The following is a 21,599-nucleotide window of genomic DNA, read 5'->3' on the forward strand; positions in this document are numbered from 1 at the left end:
TATGCAGGAACCTTCGATAGCCAGGAGTTTTCCAAAGAGAGGAAACACCGGAGGGGTCAGGAACTAACAATACTAGACTGTAGGTGAGAGTTTGCTGCCCTCTAGTGGTGTGTGAAGGTAATGGCAGTGATACTGAACTGGATTTGTTTCATCTTTTAAATTCAAAACTTTAGTATTCTGCAGGGGAATTTTTTAGTTTGCAGTCCTAGACAGCAGGTCAACACAACAAAAAACAAAAAACAGGTGTAGCACAAGGGAGCTACATCATTATATCTTCAAGTTGAGCGGTCTAATTGCAGTGAGGATAAAGGAATAGATGTTTTTTTTTACTCTTCCAATTAAGCCCCTCCATATGTTTTAGAGCCGGTGTGAGCAAACTGTGTCTTTCATTAATCCAGCAGATGGTGTCATGCTCTCCTGATGTCATGACCTTTTAAAAGTTATGCATAAGTGATGTTGTAAATGTGCAAAACTAGAACAAACACTGTGTGAAGTATGTTAAAACTTTCCATTTATACATGCATACATATATGCTTTTGCAGTAATGCCCTGCTTCACATTGCTGTGCTCACAGGAGGAGGTTTATTGATTTTGTTGCAATTCCAGCTGTTTGCCAATAGAGAATATAGATGGCTTCATATTACTTAACCCCTTGCACCCTGAGTTTCCCCTTAGATTTCTACTTAAGTAGCTTAAAAGTTAGAAAAATCATTTTTTCTATACTGTACAACAGTGTCACATCCACATTCTGTATCTGCTTGTTCCAATGCTTCTGAAGCTACAGCTGCTTATATCGAGTGAAACATTCAAACCCAAGCCGCCTTTTTTACAGCTGCACCATTACAACAAATGGAAAAAATCTAGATGTTTGTGCATCGTTTTATACACATTTCCCTGCAATTCAACATGACATATTTGGTATCTTTGGAAACCTTGAAATCTTGACTACAATTTCAGATAAAGTTCTGTGGATTTGAACAAAGCTTGGTTGCGAATTGTGTTTGTAATGATGGTTCCACATGGGGGACCAGCAGGGGGGTAATCGCTGAGTCAGTGACTGCCTTTACATGCACACAGAATCCCGGATACTAACACATATAGAGACAGTGCATAAAATAGGTCATGCCCATCGTGGGGGAAACCGCTGCACCGCTTTCCATTCACCTTGTGTGACTGAATGTACATCATTGTCATTATTCCCCAAATTAAACATGCCTAAAAGCTGTTGTGTGGTGGCCTTCACAGGCAAACAAACTTAAAAAACGTGAATCACAGTTTTTTGGGCTCCCGAGTAAAACAAGGAGCCGTCGAGAAGAAAAATGTGGATCCAGGCTGTAAGGAGAGAGGCGCTGACATGGTAGAAGAGGGGAAACTTTGGGACCCCGAGAGTAAATACACTTATAATGTGGCCAGTATATTGTCACTGGTCAGTAACTTACCAGTAATTATCTAGTTATATTCTTGTAAGATAACCTGAATGTTAAAATGTGTTAAAAGCTACCATGCTGTACTAAGCTAACATTACTGAGCCAGTTCCTCTCTATAAAACAGATGAGTTGTGTTCATGTGTCTCAGGACAGTTTGCTCTGTATTGACTGTCAGTCCAGGGTGCAAAAGTAATGAGAAATCTCACTGACTTGTTAGCTAACATAAGATAGTTAACTTATTAACTAATCCACTTTAATAACCAATGTCACATCAGCGCCGCTCAAACTTATAGCCTGAAAAGCATAGCTGTATTTCAGATTTTTAAATATGAAGTGAAATTATTCAAAATCAGCTTATTATCTTACCTGGTGATTAAATAAAGTAGTGGTAAATGTCGAAGTATTTCACTTCAGGTCACTGTGTGGGATCATTTGTCCAGCTTTATTGAAAAAGGACATTGATGGAGGCCAGTTAAGTTCATTTTTTCAGTGTAGCTTCTCCTCTCTGTTGGAGGCAGTGAGCTGAAATAATTCTTTGACAGACTTCTCTACTGGAAAACAGGAAAAACCTTGTCAGGCTGCCCGTATCTGTTAAGATTTCCTCCCAGTCGCCGCTTCTGTTGCCGGTTTGTTAGCGATATTGTTTTGTTACTTCCCTCTTCTGTCTTTTAACTTCCTTGTCTCCACTTCCCACATGCACCAACAGAGAAACGGCATACTCCAATAACCTGAATATTAATATCGGTGTGCATGTAAACGCAGTCATTAATTAGTCACTGATGCAGTTATTTCCCCTTTAATTATCAGATTCAGGACAATTCAACTGTGTTTTAGTCATTGTGTCACTAGAGGGAGCCGTTCAGCAGCAGGTGTTACAGACTGAGGGGACGTCAGGTGGGTTTGTGTCCTGACTGAAACTGACCTCAACATGTTCACTGTCCTCAGATTCCCATGATGCAGTGCTTCGCTTCAACACAGCCCCCACCAAGGGCTTTGAGAAGGACGTGGGCAACAAGACCACCATCCGCATCATCAACTCCCAGGTCAGCTCCTCTCCTCTCCTCTCTTCTCCTCTCTTCTCCTTCCTCTCCTCTCCTCTCCTCTCCTCTCTCATCCCCTCTTCCTCTCCTCTTTCCTGCCTCTCTCTCCTCTTCCTTCCTTCATTTTCTTTCCTTTCCTCTTCCCCTTTCCCTTTCTTTCCTTTCCCCTACTTTCCTTTTCTCTCCTTCCCGCTCTTCATTCTTCCTTTCCTCTCCTCTCCTCCTTTGCTCTTCTCTCCTCCCCTCCTCTTTCTTCCTCTCCTTTCCTACCCTTTCCTCTCCTGCTCTCTCCTCCTTTCCTTTCCTTTACTTTCCTTTCCTCTTCTTTCTCCGCCCTTTCTTCCTTTCTTCCTGTCATCATCTCATCATCTCCTTTTCTTCCCTCTCCTCTCCTCTCCACTCCTCTCCTCTCTTCTCCTCTCCTCTCTCATCATCTCCTTTCCTTTCCTCTCCTCTCCTCTCCACTCCTTTCCTTTCCTTTCCTCTCCTCTCCTCTCTCATCATCTCCTTTCCTTTCCTTTCCTTTCCTTTCCTCTCCTCTCCTCTCCTCTCCTCTCTTGTCTCTCCTCTCTTCTCCTCTCCTCTCCTCTCTCATCATCTCCTCTCCTTTCCTCTCCTCTCCTCTCTCATCATCTCCTTTCCTTTCCTCTCCTCTCTTGTCTCTCCTCTCTTCTCCTCTCCTCTCCTCTCATCATCTCCTCTCCTCTCCTCTCTCATCATCTCCTCTCCTCTCCTCTCCTTTCCTCTCCTCTCCTCTCCTCTCCTCTCCTCTCTTCTCTTCTCTTCTCTTCTCTTCTCTTCTCTTCTCTTCTCTTCTCTTCTCTTCTCTTCTCCTCTCCTCTCCTTTCCTCTCCTCTCCTCTCCACTCCTCTCCTCTCCTCTCCCCTCCCTTCCTTTCCTCTCCTTGCTGAATCAAACTTGTGAAGAATGAATTGCTGCACACTATTTGTGTAAGAAAGTGGGCAGACGGGAGTCCTGAATCCTGACAGATCCATTTACTATTGATCCTTCATGACTCTGTTCACTTTTGGCCAGTAGGGGGCGGCCTGTCTGTAGGAAAGGAGAAGTTTATCACCATGTCTCAAAACCTGGACTTGGACTCTCAGACTAGCTGGGCTGGGTTCTCTTCTGTACCGTCTTTGGTCCGACTCCCACCCATCTTTCTGTCTCTGGTCATGGTTACATCACATGTTTCCCTCCACACTGCACTGGGATCAGCAGTTCCTCAAAATGACTTTCACCTCCTGCATGAAGCCTACAAACTGTTAATGACCCTCACAGATCAGCAGACATTTAGCTGAATTAACATTACTACTACTATTTCTCAGTGATGGTGGCTCTTCTGTCTTCCTGCAGTGCGGTGAGTGTGTTGATGTAGTTGGAGTCTATTTGAGCTTGTAGTAGATTGGTCCTACAAAGCGCCCTGTGATGTGATGTAACCAGTTAGGTCAGTTGGTTAGAAGTTAAGCATCAACCCCAAAAGAGCACCAACTTTTCACTGTATGATATGAGGACATGGTAGAAATTTGTGGCTTTGGAAACTGTTTTGAACTGATATCAGAAAGATATTTATAAAGGTCCTGATTTCACTAAATGATGCAGGTAGCAGCTGTAGATGTTGGCTCAACTTTAATTCTGCCGCTACGTTTACACGAGTTTTCAGTGTTGGTGCAGGCCGTCTTATCAACATCTATTCAACAGATTATTGCACTTGAAGAGATATTGCAATATCTCTTCTAGTGCAATAATCTGTTCTATGCAATATCTCTCCAACCATGCTGCATTACTGGCTCCACTTGCTCCCAGTACTGGACATTTCACTCTTTTATTCTGTGCATATACAGTATTATTATCTATTTTATATTTTTGTATCTTATACTCTATAGTGTTTATATTTTCTTATAGTTTTTATACTTAATTAGGCATCTATAGGCTTGCTCCAAAAGACATTTCATTGTACTCGTACAGTGACAATAAATGTATCTATCTATCTATCTATCTATGTATCTATCTATCTATCTATCTATCTATCTATCTATCTATCTATCTATCTATCTATCTATCTATCTGTTGCTGGGATTAGACAGTCTGCGGCATTTTGTCTCATAAAAGGAACATTCTGTTCTGTTCTCTGTTTTTATAAGCCTGCTATTCAACACTAATGAAGCCCCCTTAGGACATTAAAGTACTGTATGTTCACACTGGTGGATTTGTCTCTGACAAATTGGCGCTGGCCAGTAGCAACTGTTATCAACACTATCACAAGGCAATATGGGACGAAGCAATTTCTCTATTATGCTGCGTTCATGTGCTGGTGGGAAAGTCTGATATTCAGGACTTCCAAGTCAGCTGCTAAACAGCGTTGCATTCAGGTGCTAGACGATAAAGAAACTTAAACTGTTATGGGTTCAGTGTTGGTGAGTGTTTGCCTTGTAGTGTATTTATTGTACTATGAGCTCTCCTTGTCTTAGTATTATACCATGCTTTACTGTTTTACTATTCATATTTTAGTATTATTCTTCTGTTTTATGTGAGTTTATGTTGCTAGTATCTCATTGTGAGGCACTTTATAACCACAGTTTAGAAAGGTGCGATACAAAGTTTTGCTTACTGTGTCATATCATCCCAGAACCCCCCCCGACCTCACCTTCAATCTCAACGTTACTGACAGTTTTGATGTATGTTCCACACTGTGCAAACGGTCCGTAATTCCTCTGTATAATTGAAACGCAGCCTTGATTTCACTGACAGTCTCCCCTCTGTAGATCATTCAGCTGTCGCCTCTGATCTGTCAGCGACGCAGCTTCAAAGTCGAGGTCGACGTGTACTTTATTATCCCGTTCGGGTAAATTGTTCGCAGCAGTGCGGCTTCGTGAAAAGATAAACTGTCCTTCAGCTAGACCAGTGATTCTCAACCTTTTTCATATCATGGACCCCTAACTTAGTCCACATTAGGGCCACGGACCCCCATTTGATTTGATTTTTCTCTCTGACCCAAATCTGAGAATATTTTTGTTGTTAGATACAATTTTGTCCAGAATTCCATGACAATCTGTATTGTAGGCAGATTGTAGTGAAGGAAAAGTATAGTTGCTTATAATGTTGACAATTTAAGAATTTAAGTTTACTCCATGATTTGTTGATGATTTATTTATGATTATTTTCTATTGGTTGTAATTATGGGTTGTCAGTGTCACATTTTCAAATGTCACCACTATTGCAAAGTTAATATACCCATCTACATCAAACATCAGCAATATATTAAGACTTATTTTAGAGCTGCATAATATGAGTCAATTATTTTGGATTAAATTGTCAACTAGAACCTTCAGATTCCAAGGGTACAATGTGACTCCAGGATGAGATAAATGTAGAGTAACATTTGTTTTTGATTGTTTAGAAGACAGAGAAGAGCAGGTCCTGTTTTTAACAGCATTTAAATAGAGAAAACACACAAACAATTGATAGTCTAGTTACGCATACACTATTGACTGTAGTGGAACTTACAAATCTCTACAGAAATACAACTATACAGGCAATACATTATTTTAGATATCATTTGTGATATCGTTTATTGAGGAAAAATGCAAGGCAAAGGGTTTGTGGGAATTTGGGGGATGTAAGGGGGGTCGGGAGGTGGGGGGGTTGGAAATGGATGTGTGTGTATGTGTGTGTGAGCACGGGTGTCAATGTGCTCACATTGAAGAATTGGAGGATTTGTTGGAGTCTGAGTTGGAAGTCGACTCCATCTTGTCTCCCTTGTTCTTCTTCTTTTTCTCCTTGCGTTTCGGAGTAAGGGCATCAGCGAGTCTACGCTTCTTCTTCTTCTTCTTCTTCTCCTTCTTCTTCTTCTTCTTCTTCTTCTTCTTCTTCTCCGTCACCTGGACTTGGGCCTGTTCCTGGGCCTTTTCCTGGGCCTGTTCATGGGCATGGACCTGGGCCTGGACGTGGACCTGTGCCTGTGCCTTTTCCTGGGCCTGTTCCTTGGCCTAGACTTGGGCCTTCTCCTGGGCCTGTTCATAGGCAGGGACCTGGGCCTGGACCTGGACCTGTGTCTTTTCCTGGGCCTGTTCCTCTGCCTGTTTCTGGGCTTGGGCCTGTTCCTGGGCCTGTTTCTGGTCCCGGCCCTTTTCCTGGGCCTGTTCATGGGCATGGACCTGGGCCTGGACTTGGATCTGTGCCTTTTCCTGGGCTTTTTATTTTTTTTATTTTTTTGCAGTGCATCCTCAATATGTTCTTTTGTTGTAAATATTCCAAATATTCCAAATGCTCTGTTCTCATCTATATCCTATTCTTTTCTGCTGCAATGATCCAGTTTCCCCCGTTGGCAATTTTCCTAGAAGAATCAGTAAAGCATCAGGTTATTATTAAATTCTTCTTATTGTAGAGAAAAACAGGAAGTACAAAAACACAATCTACATGCTTTCACACACCTCACACACACACACACACACACCTGCCCTTACATCTTCAGCATCTTTATAAAGGTCTGATCCTCGCAGTATGTTCGGCCGCGGGGCTAAAGGTGCCGGATCTTCTCATTACATCTGGTTCCTGTTTTCTCATGCAGATCAGGTTCGGGTTACATGCGGCCCGCCGGCAGGAACGGCTCCTGTTCTCCCGCTGAGGTTCGAGTGACGCTCATGTCTCCTGTATTTAACTCTGTTTTGTTGCACTTGACTGGAAGCATAAACCGTAACAGGTGGCAGAAACAACATATGATAAAGTTCCCACAGCCTCCTCATGACCAAAGTATGAAAACAAGTCGATGTTTGCAGCGTTAAAGGCATTTCTGCACCGGAGGCTTTTTCTGGCTCTAATAAATGTTTGACTCGGTGTAAGAATTTAATGTTTTCAGTATGCTTTTCCCTCTGGTACTCTTCTGTACATGTTTCTGGACTGAAAATTACATTACACAATTCAGTGTTCCCCCTGATTTTTTATTCTTTGTATGGTGGAAAAACCTCTAAAACATTTAGACCATCATGGGACACTAAAACTAACATAACTCTTAGTTGGGTAAGCATCATATTGGCACTGGGCAGTACTGACTGTCTGATGTCTGTTTTTTACTGAAAGGCCAATCGGTCCAATATATCGGCCGTCTAACCCAAACATCACTCATAGAGCTGCAACGATTAATCGATTAATTGATTAGTTGTCAACTATTAAATTAATCGGCAACTATTTTGATAATCGATTAATCGGTTTGAGTAATTTTTTAAGAAAAATAAGTCAAAATTCTCTGATTCCAGCTTCTTAAATGTGAATATTTTCTGGTTTCTTTACTCCTCTATGACAGTAAACTGAATATCTTTGGGTTGTGGACAAAACAAGACATTTGAGGACGTCATCTTGGGCTTTGGGAAACACTGATCCACATTTTTCACCATTTTCTGACATTTTATAGACCAAACAACTTATCGATTAATCGAGAAAATAATCGACAATGAAAATAATCGTTAGTTGCAGCCCTAATCACTCATAACTTGTTACGTTCTAACGTCCGGGCTTCTTGTTCCACCTCTCCCTCTCCAGATCCTGGCTCGGCCCAAACACCAGTTCAACACCAGCTCTTTGTACCAGGATGTGACTCTGGTGGCGTGGGACCCGGCTCCCTATTCCCTCGACCTGCCGAAGGTACGTAAGCTTTACTGCCCCCCACACACAACAACAGATAAATAAATGGACCTCCTGTCAAGCTAAGATTTAATGTCACGTGACTTTCAGTTGGGCCAGTACTACTACAGCCAGCTGATACAGTAACTTCGAAAAACAATGAAATGGCATTCAGCTTGTGGCAAACATCCAAGAAAAATAAATCAGTCATCTAGTATTTTGAAGGTTTCTGGATTAACTTTACATTTAAATATTGTCGTATTCCAGGTAGTATTCCCATATAGTAAATTAACTTGGCAGTGGACAGTAGCTGGCGTTAGCTTAACCGCTAACTGTGGACCGCTTATGTTATGTTAATATTACACCACAGTGAAGAGATTTAACACTCTGAATCACCCACTTTTAAACTAGATGTCAACACTGTACATAATGTAATGTAGTTGTACAAACACTGTACAACTTGATGTCAACAATGTAAATAATAATGTAAAACATGACTTTCAACCGTTTAAACTACTGTAGAGCGTGATGTTGCATGTGGATTTGATTACAGTTGAAATGCATTGTTTAACAGTAAAATGCATGAATAGTTTAATTATGTAACTCTGTCTGAAAAGACTCTAATTGACATGAATTACACAGCAATGGTTCAACTCTTTCCGGTGACTGTCGATTTTCAGGTACGCTCTGTCATTTCTGCTCAATAAAATGCCGTTGGTCTTGTGTCAGCGCCAAGGCAAATTGCTGAAAATTGTTGCAGAAAGACAAACGATACTTGAAATCCTCCCATTTCCTGCACCTGAGGCCCGGTGCGAGGCATTTCTCGGCTCTGTCATACATCCATTACACTGTCAGGGATCCATTATCACCTCAGCTGTAATGGCACAGTGTTCCTGATGAACACTGCGGGAAGCCGTGAAGGTTGAGTGTAAGGTGAAAGGGTTTGTTTTAGCGCCGCAGCATGAATTGATGCCTGCGGTTCAGGAAACTACATGACAAGTCATCACTGCAAAACATTCAGACGATACTGCAATGAACAATGAAAGGTTTCGTTTTGAGGTAGCCTACAGTGTAGGACATGCTTTTGTCCAAAACGATTCCCTGTATCCAAATCAACTCTAAGCTTTATATTCTTTTTACCAATGAAAAACAGTCCAAGACAAAAGTAAACCTCATCAAATGTTTGGTGATGTCTGCATGAAAAACTGGCTTAGTGTTAATGGCTATTGAAAAGCAATCTGGTGTTAGGAATGCTAGTCACAGGGGGATGAATCATTTTCTGTCAAAATTACATTCAAGTCTTTTCAAACTGTAGTTTTACTCGTTACATGCTTAATATTACTATATATGAATTAAACCTCAGTGGGCGAAGCCAAAGAACCACAGTTTTTGGGAGAGCAAGCTCTCAAGTTAGTTAACTGGTTAACAGGGAATCTGGATGAAACATAAATAAAAATAAAAATAAAAATATAAATGGCAATGACTTCTTTTTTTCATTCATTCATGATGTTGAAGGTCAACAGCTAGCTAACTAGCTTACCTAGATAGCTATAGGCTAGTTTGAACTTGGAAGGTCAGCTAGGCTAACTAGCTAACCTAGATAATAGCAGTTAGTAGCAGAGTGCTAGGCTTCATAATTTTAGCTTCCTCTTCTCTTACCTCTTTTTCACTGGGCTTCAGTCTAATGTTACTTAGCCAGAAAAACTGTAGTTCTTCGGCTCCGCCCACTGAGGTTTAACTCAACCAATCAGATTATTTTTGCCAGAAAAGCTCATGTTTGTAGAACTAAACCTGGCTAGGCTAATTTGTCAGGGAACCAGCGTGAACTCAATTTTAGAGCTGCAACAATTAATCGATTAGTTGTCAACTATTAAATTAATCGCCAACTATTTTGATAATCGATTAGTCGGTTTGAGTAATTTTTTAAGAAAAATAAGTCAAAATTCTCTGATTCCAGCTTCTTAAATGTGAATATTTTCTGGTTTCTTTCCTCCTCTATGACAGTAAACTGAATATCTTTGGGTTGTGGACAAAACAAGACATTTGAGGACGTCATCTTGGGCTTTGGGAAACACTGATCGACATTTTTCACCATTTTCTGACATTTTATAGACGAAACAACTAATCGAATAATCGAGAAAATAATCGACAGATTAATCGACAATGAAAATAATCGTTAGTTGCAGCCCTACTCAATTTTACGTCCTGAAACGAAGCTTCTCTAGTGATGATTAGGATCGGTTTACAAAAACTCCTGAACCTTCCTGGTATGAGACAAAATGCCACAGACAGTGACTCTACTGTCTATTGTATCTAAGTCGGCTGATGACCACACCGTCTCCGGTCTGTGATGAATTGCGGTCAGGTCGTCTGCCTAATGAGGGAGCTATCCATGGAGCCTTGATGAGGAAGAGCTGGAGGATAATTCCCGGCGGTCGCTCTAATGGCATGTAAAAAAAAAACACAGGATACAGAGTTATGTTCTGCCACAGCCGAGGGAGAAATATGGCTTCCACCTTTTACAGCATTCAGGGTTGAAGCCGGTATATCTTAAGGCAATTTACAATTCAGACAGTGTATCTGAATTAACATAAAGTGTTTTATTGATTTTCCGTCATTGTGTGACTGGATAAGAGTGTGGACTGAATTCCTAAACGGAATGATTGATTGCTTGACTTTAGTTTCTTAAATCAATATATCAATAAATTATGAGTCAGTTTATGTCTTATTGGCATTGGACCAATGTTACCTGGGGACGTCCAGTGATTTGTAATTACAGAGATCATTGGTAATTCTAATCCCATACGGCTTGTTTGTTTTGCTGCAGACAGAGGTCCCCTAATAAAACCAACACTGTGTGAATCAAACGCTCAGTAATTTCAGCAATACGTTTTTTTTTTTTTTGCTAAATGCTTTACTAAGTCAGGAAGTGCCAAATAGTAAACTCTTGACCTTATATAATTATTTCCAAGGCATCTGTGATTTCAGCAAGTTTCATTATCCTGTGTGAATGTGTTTCACAAAACACATTCCTTAAAGGACTAGTTCACCCAAAGATAAACATTTTGTCATTATCTCCTCACTCTCATATCAGTCAAAACACCAGTGAATACTGTGTCAATATAACACACAGGGGGTTTACTATCGCTGCTCCGTATCAGCCTTCTCCAAAAGAACTAAAGTGGCTGGTAACTGGTTCTTTAGTTCCAAAAAATGACCATAAAATGACTCCAAACAGCATAATCCAAGTGTTCTGAAGCCAAACGATCACACTGTGGATCCAAAAGTCCAATATTTACAGTATTGTTTGAAGCTCTCTGATGAAGGACAATGCTGAAACACGTTGGAGTGTTGTAAGTGTTTTCAAATGTCCCTCAATGAGCCCCAGAAAATAAAAAGCTTTTCAAAGAAGAGTGCCTTGGACTTTGTTTTCATTCATTTACAAACTCCAAACCAAAGAGCAAGTTTTTTTTTTATGCTTTTGTGTGACACTTTGCACATTCTTGTAGCACTCTCTGTTTTTCTTCTTTGTTCGGTTAGGGTTAGGGTCATTATCTTCTAGATTTTCTGCACTTTCCAGTTTCCAAAATCGTTTTTTTTAGAATCTCTAAAGCAGTGGTTCTCAACGTGGGGTCCGGGGACCACCAGGGGTTCTTGAGGGGGTTCCAGGGGGTCCCCAGCAACTTGATGAATTGTTAAATTTCAGCATTATTTAATTTACAAGCAGTTAACACAATTAGAGAATGTAGAAGAAAAGACTATTTTGATAATAGTTTCTCTGTTATCTCTCTACCTACAATGCGAATAGTCATGGAATTCTGGTCAAAATCATATCTAACAATAAAAATATTCTCAGATATCTCATCAAATGGGGGTCCGTGGCTCTAATGTGGACTAAATTAGGGGTCCATTGTATGAAAAAGGTTGAGAATCACTGCTCTAAAGAACCAGGACCGGGCCACTTCTGTTGTTCTGGAGAACCCTGACATGAAGATGTGCCAGCTAAATCTCTGTGTGTTGGCTAGTGAAGGACATGAGGATGAGTAGATGACAATTTTTGGGTGAACTATTCCTTTAATTACATGAGTTCCACACTTAATACTAGTCCCGTGCAGAGAGCGTTCTCCGACTCGAAGTAGTGATGCCAGAGAAAATGTATGGGGCAACTGGATGATGAAACAAAGTGTCAGTGCCTTAACAGATACGGTAAATCAGTAAAACAGCGGGGAACTGCACATTCAGGAACAGGATCAAGACGCATGTGCCTCATTTCCTCTTCTGGCTTTTTATCTCGGAGTGAAGAGGATGTGACAGGGAGGCAAAACATCGTCACCGGCATCTTCCCTTCATGATGTGCGCCACTGAACAGTCTCTCCAAAGTCACAATATCGCCGCAGCCTTGAAAGCAAATAGCTGCTCTGGTACTTTGTCATGAGGCGGGACGACTGTTCGGCTGCAGGCAGGATGCTGCTCTGCTCACTTTTCACAGAGATAATGTTCATTTCTTGCAGTAAGTGTGAGTTATGAGTTTCTGCTTTCCTACAAGATCTATAAATTAGGCTGTTGAGTCGGGGTTTGACCAAGTAAACGGCTCATAGATTAATAAAGGAAAAGCGTACAACAGTAGCTACATACCATATAGTTTTGTTCATTTGTTAAGTATTGGATTTGCTTTTTCTGTTTTACTAAGTGGGTTTTAACAATCTGTGGGCTTTAAATTCACACTGAAAAAATGCCAAAATTCATGTTTTCTTGTATTTTTATACCCAAATCTTGTTACTTTTACTTTACATTTTGACAGCTCCAAGTGCCAGCAGGAGAAAACATAATATTTGAAAGTTTGAACCACAGCAAACCACAAGCTCCTCTGATTGGGGGAAATGTAAACTAATGAAGCCAGTAGTAAATGAGTTATTATAGCTCTAACTGACACTGGTATTCTCCTTTTAATTAGAGAATTAATTTACAGAATGCCAGTACTAACTGCACTGACTGGTGACTTTTTTTTATGATTAATAGTTTTTTATTGTTTTCATGATAAGCAAAACATATGCAAATATTTCAATCACAAATGACAATATCAAGTTGACATGGAATATTAAAATAAAATAAATGAAAATTATAATAAATACAAACACGACCACAGACAAAGACTAAAATATATATATATATATATATAGAAAATAAATCAGTGATGCACGAAATGCTTAAAAGTTTACAGCATTGCTTGTCAACCGATATTCTAACAAAATGTACCCACCCTTCAGTTATTCGCATTTTATATGATAATTTACTGCTATTGTTATGAGGTGGAAACGCCATTAACACTCAATATATGAGTGGTACCGCCCCCATTTCAAGTGATACTCCTCCACCTTATCAAGCAGCCTATATGATAACTGTTCAGGGCAGCCAGCTGACCAAGAGAAGTGTGCCACAAAGATGGTGCTGGTGCCGAGGAGGCTTTCCATTCTTTGACCAGAAGTTTCCGTCCTAACATAAGGGCAGTCTGGATCCAATCGGCGAGTGGTGGAATCAAGTTACTTAATGCAGAGGGGTCACCCGAAATAAACAGACTGGGGGAGAAAGGGATATCTAGGCCGATAATTTTTTCCACAATGATATTTATAGCAGACCAAAACTCCTGAATTTTTGGGCAACTCCAAAGCATATGTACTAAAGTACCATCTTTGTCAAGACACCTCCAGCACTCTGAGCTGTCGACCAAACCCACTCTATGCAGCCTGGATGGCGTCTGACTCGTGACTCTTTGAGACGATCAGAAGATCCTTCAGCAACCGCTACAGAGTTTCCCTTGAGCAAGGCAGTTTTCCCCCGTTCTGTGAAAGGCTTCAGCTGTATGAGAGCGAAGCGCGCGATGCTGAGTCGGCTCTCTCTGGATTAATGAGGGAATGAAGATGAAATCCTCAACTCTTCCCAGTCACGCAGTGCGCTGAGTAATGATTTGCTCACGGTTTTCACCGCTATAAATATGTTAATCCGCCATACATTTTGAGATCCATCATTTGCTGTGATGGATTTACTGGGATGTTTTCTCCACCCCTCTCTCTCTCTCCCCCTCTCTCTCTCTGCCTCTCTCTCTCTGCCTGTCTCTCTTTCCGTCTCCTGCTTTCACTTTTTTTCTGAGATTAACTATTAGGCTGTATTTATTGCTTCATTATTGTTTTTTTTGTTCTGTATGTAATAAAATGTGCTTCTGCTGCCTTGGCAAGGTTTCCTTTGGAAGACAAATCCTTTGATCTAACCCTGTTCAGTAAAATATGACTCTCACTCTCTCTCTCTCTCTCTCTCTCTCTCTCTCTCTCTCTCTCCCACTTTTTCTCAGATTGTCTGTTACATGTCAATGAGTTTATCGCTCTGTCTGTAAAAATAATACTGCGTTCTCTAGAAAAAAAAGAACCTTGAAACCTTATATAAAGGTCCAGACCAGCATACTGTACATGCTGGTTAACTGTCGCTCAGTTAAGTAATGGATAGATGTAAATAGGTATAAGTGGATGAATGAATGACTCAGTGGCCTCTGTCTGCTCTTGTTAAAGCTTGAATGTCTCTTTTATCTCAAGAACTGACGGTGATCATTTCTGTCAGGAGTTCCCAAACTTTTTTCATGCCAAGAACCCAAAGATCTTTACACTTTCAACCACAGAACCCCATTTTTTTGTCCTGAGGAACCCCATCTGATCAGAGCCGAAACGATTAGCAGATTAGTCGATTATAATTTTGATAATCCATTAAACGTTTTAGTCTTTTATCACGTAAAAACATCAAACATTTGCTGGTTGCAGCTTCACAAATTAAAAAAATTGCTTCTTTTCTCTGTTTCGTATCATTATAAAATGAATACTTGGGGGTTTTCTTGGCTGCTGGTCAGACTGAGGAAGAAATTTGAAGAATCACTTTGGGCTCTGGGAACTTGTGATGGGCATTCGCCATTATTTTTATTATATTTTATAGACTAAGTGATTAATGGATTAATCTAAAAAATAGTCGATAATGAAAATAATCGTTAGTCGCAGCCGTACATGTGATGTTAAGTGTCTCTTCTGTAGCTGGGGAGACACAGTAAACCAATCTGATCAGAATCATTGTTCTTATACGCTCTTTCATTGTGTTAACTTTTAGTGAATGAATTAACACTGAAATGTAACTAATCATTACTTTGTTGGGACCCCCTGGAGCCCCCTCAGGGACTCCTGGGGGTGCCTGGACCCCAGTTTGGGAACCATTGGTTTGTGTGATGTCAGTAGTCTGTCAGTAGGACAGAACGGGGTCAAACAGTTTTGAAAATACATAGCCTACTTTAGTTTTGAATTTACAGGATCTGGACAGATAAAGTCAGTTAAATTGTCAAACCAGAAAAATACTTCTTGGTAGCTACTCACTGTGTTGAAAAAAGATGTTTTGAACTTGAAAAGCAGGCTTTCCAAACCTGTTTTGTTCTCATTTTGCTATTTTTTATTTTAGTAACTAGCCAAAACGTTTGTGTATGATGATTCTTCTGCATTTATAAAAAAAAAAAGAGCATAATGAGAACATAAAAGGTTTGGAAATCCTACTTCTTTTTGATTGCAACCCATCTTTTTCGACCAAAGATATTTTACTGGTTTTTACGCACTAAACAAAATAAGGGTGAGGGCCGTGATTCCTTCTACAGTGTGTTCTCCTATGTGCCAAGCCCCACCCATCCGTCACTCCAAACAGGGTAAAACCAACACTATTAATTATTTGCAAGTAATATAATAAGTCAGTGAAGTTGCCGCTCCACTGGCTTCACGTCACACTGACATTTTCCAGTACAGTGCAGAGGTTAAAAGGAAAGAAAAGCTTTTCTTTGACCTGTGATGGAAAATTGATTGTGTGACGTTGAGTCTGCTGCTGTTTTGTGTGCAAGCCTCACAAAACTCTGTCTTGAGTATTATTCCAGTATTATTCCAGTGTTTAGTGTAGTGATACATGATGATATATTACATATTTTAGGCCTTTTTAACATCTTAATGTAATGTGGGGATTTGCTGTTTTGCTTCGTATCTTCTTTTAAATCTTTTTACAACACATTTTAAACAAAATGTCTTTTAACATCTTCATGCTGTGTGGGGCTTTCCGTGTTTCAGTTCCTTCCTTTGGTCACACTTGTACTGCCTGCTCTTACCTTTGTTTTATTCCTTTATCTATTATGTTTATGTGGTGTTTTACTGTGTTTATTTTATTTATTTTTATATTGTTTTATTGTAAAGCACCTTGTGACCTTGTTAAGAAAGGTGCTATAGAAATACATTTTAATAGTATTATTATTATATTACCTCTTCACTTCAGCGAGCTTGCTGTTCTACATCAGGAAAATGTGACCAAAGTGGAGAGAAAGACGTATTTTTCTATTGAAAATGAGCAGTTTCATCAAACATTCATCAAAGTGCTTGGTGTCTGGAGCCTGTGTGAGAACAGACTGTGTGTGTGTGTGTGTGTTTGTGTGTGTGTGCCTGCCTATTTATAAGTTATATATCTGTTTACCAGTGTGCATGTAAGTGAGGGCTTTGTCCAGTCCTATAAAGAGATGCGTCACAAGAGGAGACTTGTGACACAGGTTAAAGGTCAGAATATTTTATTTTTAGCAGAGCAGCAGGAGGGCACATTTACAAGAAAGATGTCTAATCAATCATTGTACTTATAGAAAGGCTGCATTCATCCACTGAGGCACTGACGCTGAAGCACTTGATCATTTTCCTGCACGCTGTCCTGCTTGTAGCTCAGTAGGTAAAACATGGCAGCAGCAGTGCCCGAGTGCCGGGGTCAGGCGGCGGTCACACTGATCCATCAGAAAACAGACGGATTTATTGATGATGGATTTGTGTGTGTCGGTTTGTTTTGAGCGTCAACATGGCGGCGAGGCAGAGGAACAGGAAGCTTTGCTCATAACGAAGAAAAAAAAGAGTAAAAATGTTGTGTTTAAAGCCGTGTGTGTGTTTTTGTTACATGCGATAAGATACAGCACAGGAATATCAAAATAAAATGTAATAAATACAAAGGTGAATGTGGCTCTCTTCTCTTGTGTGGACATGAGCTCAATATGAAGACTTTCAATCGGGCGTCAGCCAATAAGATCGATCTCTTGCTGGGGGAGGGGGGGGGGCGTTTGATTGGTTTGAAGGTCCCTGGCACTTCATGCAATAACGTAATAAGAACAGTAACACATTTTTTTTTTCTATTTTTCAAAAGTAGAAAAAAATCCTACACCAGGCTTTCTCTGTTTTATCTTTGTTTTGATCGGACCGTCGTCTCTGTGTTTGCCATTATTTCTTCCAAAACAAAAGTAGGAACGCCTCTGATTGGCTGACGAATCCGTCCGTCCAGAAGCTGTCAGTGGAAATGACAGACGCAACGTCCATCAAAACTAACCAGCAATACAAAAAAATGTGCTTGGAATAAATGTGTCCACCAAATGGTCCAGAAATAGAGTGTGTGCATGAAATCCAACGGAACAAAGTGGGATAGTTTAGTGCTTGAATTCTCGACTTGTTCCTCGGCTCTCACTGAGACAGAAATACTGAATTCCTTTCATTTTTTGCAGCTCATAACTGCAGATTGACTTCACGCATCCTTCAGATTCTGCAATTACACACTCAGCGTTCGAATTCAGGTTCAGCCGTCTGACATTTGTCAAAACGGAGAGGGCGGACAATTAAAAACGACAAGAACGAAAGGGCAGAAAGAAATTGTTTGGAACGTAACGATAAGGAAAGCATGAGCCGACTCTGATGACTGTGAAACACTTCTGACTGCCAGAAGACGGGATTTTACGTTTTCCAATTCCTCACAGCAACCCAGGATTATGTGAGGAGCATATGCAGTAGAATTGGTTCATGTTTAGTGGAAAAAGTTTTTTCTGTTTTTGGTGGATTAAAGAGAGGAGCAGACTGTCATTTTTATTATCCCTCACAGTTGAACGTTTCCCATAAAAGATAACTTCTTTCAGTTTTTTATCCCTATTTAAGGCCTTTGTTGCTCTGTGAGTGTGTGTTTTCTATTTTGTTAAACGCACCTCATGAATAAGTTTGAATGAACTTTAACGACAAGTGTGGTGTGGTGGTGCAGGCGATCACAAAGCCGCCTCGCTCATTTTTCACCATCCTGAGGAAAACCTGTGATGGAGATTTGTGTTGATGCAGCAGCAGGTTTAAAAATGAACGATTTCACTAGCAGATTTCTTGACTTGACAAAAAAAATTAGACCTCTGTGATGTCTAAGTTCTGTCCAATGTCATGTCTCACCCAAAGCATGCAGATTTCCAGTCCTTGAATCAAACAAGACCTTAAAAGTCATTGAAAAGTCCATGAATTTGATTTGAGGTCCAAGTGAGTGAGGGAAACCTGCTGAAAAGCCACTTTCATCTGATATCTCCAAGCCGTACATATAATATGTTGATTAATGACATTATGCAACACCTTAAAGTAGAACAGCTTAGGCTCACTCTTCATGGCTCCACTGATCCTTTTTTCAAGACTTGTATTGATAGATTTATTTCACAAAAAAACTCATACCAATTCCTTTCACATCTGTTTTGTCATAGCAGACTTATCCTGTCAAGCAGCTCCATGTCTCTATTGTCTAGTGTGTGTGTGTGTGTGTGTGTGTGTGTGTGTGTGTTTGTCTGAGGGGGAGGGTGGCGGGTTAGTTGGGTAAGTGTGCACTGTAATAATACATTACTTATATGGACCATTCATAACTGTGACACCTTCTGTTTTGTTGCATGTGTTGTCGTGTTTATGTTCAATATCTTCTTGAAAAGCCAATAAAAAAAAGAAAAGAAAAGACATTTTCAGGCAAACAGGGGGATTTAAGCATGTGGGCAGACTGATAATGTATAATGCATCCTAGTTATTTATTGTATTGTGTTGTATTTATTATGTGGACAAAGTTGCATATTGCAGCTTTAATGCCAAGTGGAATGAGGCAGAAGGGTGAAAAACCAGATCTTGTAGCTTATGGCAGCCGTCTGGTTTCTCTCCCTCCTCTCTCTCTCTCTCTCTCTCTCTCTCTCTCAGTGGTTCGAGAACCCGGACTACGACCTGTTCACGCCGTACAGCGAGCGCCGCCGCCGCCGCCCCGACCAGCCCTTCTACATCCTGCACCCCGGCTTCATCTGGCGCCTGTGGGACGTGATCCAGGCCAACACCCAGGAGAACATCCAGCCCAACCCGCCCTCCTCCGGATTCATCGGTACGTCTCGCCGTCAATTCCGGTTCACTTCCTGCGGTTGGAGTTGGAGTGTGAATGTCAGGAAACGGGGGGGCCGGATTCACAAAACCGTCTTAAGAAAAGAAATCTTCTCAAGTGCCATTTTTATTTAATATCATATATTTAAACACATTTTAGACAAGTAGGTTATAGTTCAAAGTCTTCATAGGTTCCCCTACACCTAACATTAAGATGAACATTTATTGTAAAGCTTTATTTGGTGTAGGACCAGGTAGGCCTCTGTCTCATGTATTTTACAGTTACCAACAGCAACCAATGTTTAAATCTTTGCTCTAGTTGCCCTAAATAGGTTTTTCCCCAATTGTTTTGTAGATGGAAGCACTTTGGGTTGCCTCCTAGCCTTGTCTCCTAGCCTCGTAGCCTTGTCTCCTAGCCTCAATGGAAGTAAGCCTAAAGTTTATTAACCAGAATTAATTCAGGCCATATTTTGAGAAGTTCTTAAGTAGGAAAATTAAAGAAATTCGTAAGAAATTAGACTGTTACTAAGAAAATATTGAGGAATTGCACTTAAGGGCCTTCTTAAGAACTTCCTAAAATGTCCTCTTATGTCATTTCTTAAGATCTATCTTAACAATACATTGGTGAATCCGGCCCCAGAATGGAATTTCTTGATATGTGGTAAGAAAAACCCCCCCAAAAAACCATGGAATTTCACAGAATTAAATTCCTGAAATTCCAATTCAGTTCCAATTCTGTTTCCTGTATTTTTTCAAATTCCAATTCCTCAGTTGAATCAGAATTGGTGAGTCCATTCATGGATTGGATCTCTCCTCTGTTGGTGTTTGAGTTCTCGAAAGGCAGTTTAGGCCCTATGCAAAAAAAAACAACTGTTCAGTAAATACAGATAGACACACTTCCTCTTTCAGATGCAAGGTTCAGTGAAATTCAGAGAGAGCAAACATACAGCCACAACACTACTCTCCAAAAAAAAATATATTTTTGCAAATTGTTATACAAAATGACAACATTCCTGCCATAGTGGGTCTTTATCGATTATATGTCTTTCGCTTTGCAGAGTGTGAAATATTTTGTATCTGGTGTCCTTAAATTTGACATTTACTGGTAATCCTGAGATCCGTGCTTGTGATTCTTTTTTTTTTTTTTTTGCACTGTTCTGCTTTCACATTGCTTGTTCCAGTCTGACTTGCAAGCTGGGCCACAGCAAGTGAAGAAATCGATGGGCAATTTTGTTGATTTTGGGGTTGCCGAGCCTTACAGACAAAGGCTTGAACAGCAGCTGAGGCAGAGAGAGAGAGAGAGAGAGAGAGAGAGAGCAGCTGCATGTCCTGAGAGCTTTTACAGTCTTTTCACGATGCTTTTTTACAAGCTTTTCACCAAATTCAGCAGCAGGCTCAGCCTTCGCATAAAAACCAGAAGTGGAATTCGTTCAAGCAGCTTGTCCTTAAGGAAGGGAGCATTCAAGGTGACTCCGTACATAATAGACACATGACAAAGATTAAAATAGTTTGGTTTACAGCAGAAACTCCTGTCTCCTCTAAACGGTGGGAGGGGCGTCTCTGCCACGAACAGAGGAGGGACCAGTTCATCGAAGACTTTAGAAACTGCACTGATCTTTTTATTTTTATTTTCCTTGCGTTTGTGTCGACTTTTGTTCTAATATCCATTCCAAACTGCACAGGTGGTAGAAGTACACAGATTCCTTACTCAAGTAAATGTGAAAATATTAATCTAAAAATATACTCCGGTATAAGGTGAAGTACCATTTCAAATCCTTAACTCAAGTCAAAGTATAAAAGTACACCGTCTTAAATCTTCTTAAAGTATAAAAGTAAAAGTAGTCCTCTAAAAAGTCATTTCTAATGAACTAAACTGGTTTTCTGTTGAGCGTTCCTCTCAATCCCAGATGAGAAAGGGTCTGACTAACAAGTCTGTTTTGAAAATGTAGTGAGTAGGAAATATAGATTTTGCGTAAAAGTAAAAAGTCTTAAGTGAAAGAAAAACTGGAGTAAAGTAGAAAGTGAAAATCTCACTTAAGTACAGTAACAAAGTATTTTTACACTGCAAAAATAATTTGTTTAAAAATTTTTCAGTCAAATTCTCTCACTGCACTGGCAGATAATCTGCTGGAAACAAGAAACTTTCTCCAAGACAATTTCACTTTTACCAAGAAAATGTCCTGAAACAAGTTAGATTCTCTGGATAGAAGATAAAATAACTGAACAAGTTTGTCCGTTTTTGCAGTGTACTTTGTTACTTCCCACCTCTGCCAAACGGCTCG

At 40.2% G+C, this 21,599-nt stretch overlaps 1 protein-coding gene across 1 annotated transcript in view; it reads left to right on the top strand.

The window, feature by feature from the left end:
* The window catches only part of LOC139645367 (beta-galactoside alpha-2,6-sialyltransferase 2-like), a 51,376-nt gene that overhangs the window by 20,772 nt on the left and 9,005 nt on the right, over positions 1 to 21,599 (top strand). The window contains exons 4-6 of the mRNA XM_071521059.1: positions 2,373 to 2,470; positions 8,006 to 8,107; positions 19,147 to 19,321. Coding sequence (XP_071377160.1) covers positions 2,373 to 2,470; positions 8,006 to 8,107; positions 19,147 to 19,321 — 375 coding nt within the window. The remainder of the gene's footprint in view (positions 1 to 2,372; positions 2,471 to 8,005; positions 8,108 to 19,146; positions 19,322 to 21,599) is intronic.

This window comes from Centroberyx affinis, unplaced genomic scaffold, assembly GCF_046629955.1.
Source record: "Centroberyx affinis isolate AG114_WGS23_722 - 3 ecotype Tasmania unplaced genomic scaffold, CSIRO-AGI_Caff_v1 ptg000849l_1, whole genome shotgun sequence".
Taxonomy (NCBI): Eukaryota; Metazoa; Chordata; class Actinopteri; order Beryciformes; family Berycidae; genus Centroberyx; species Centroberyx affinis.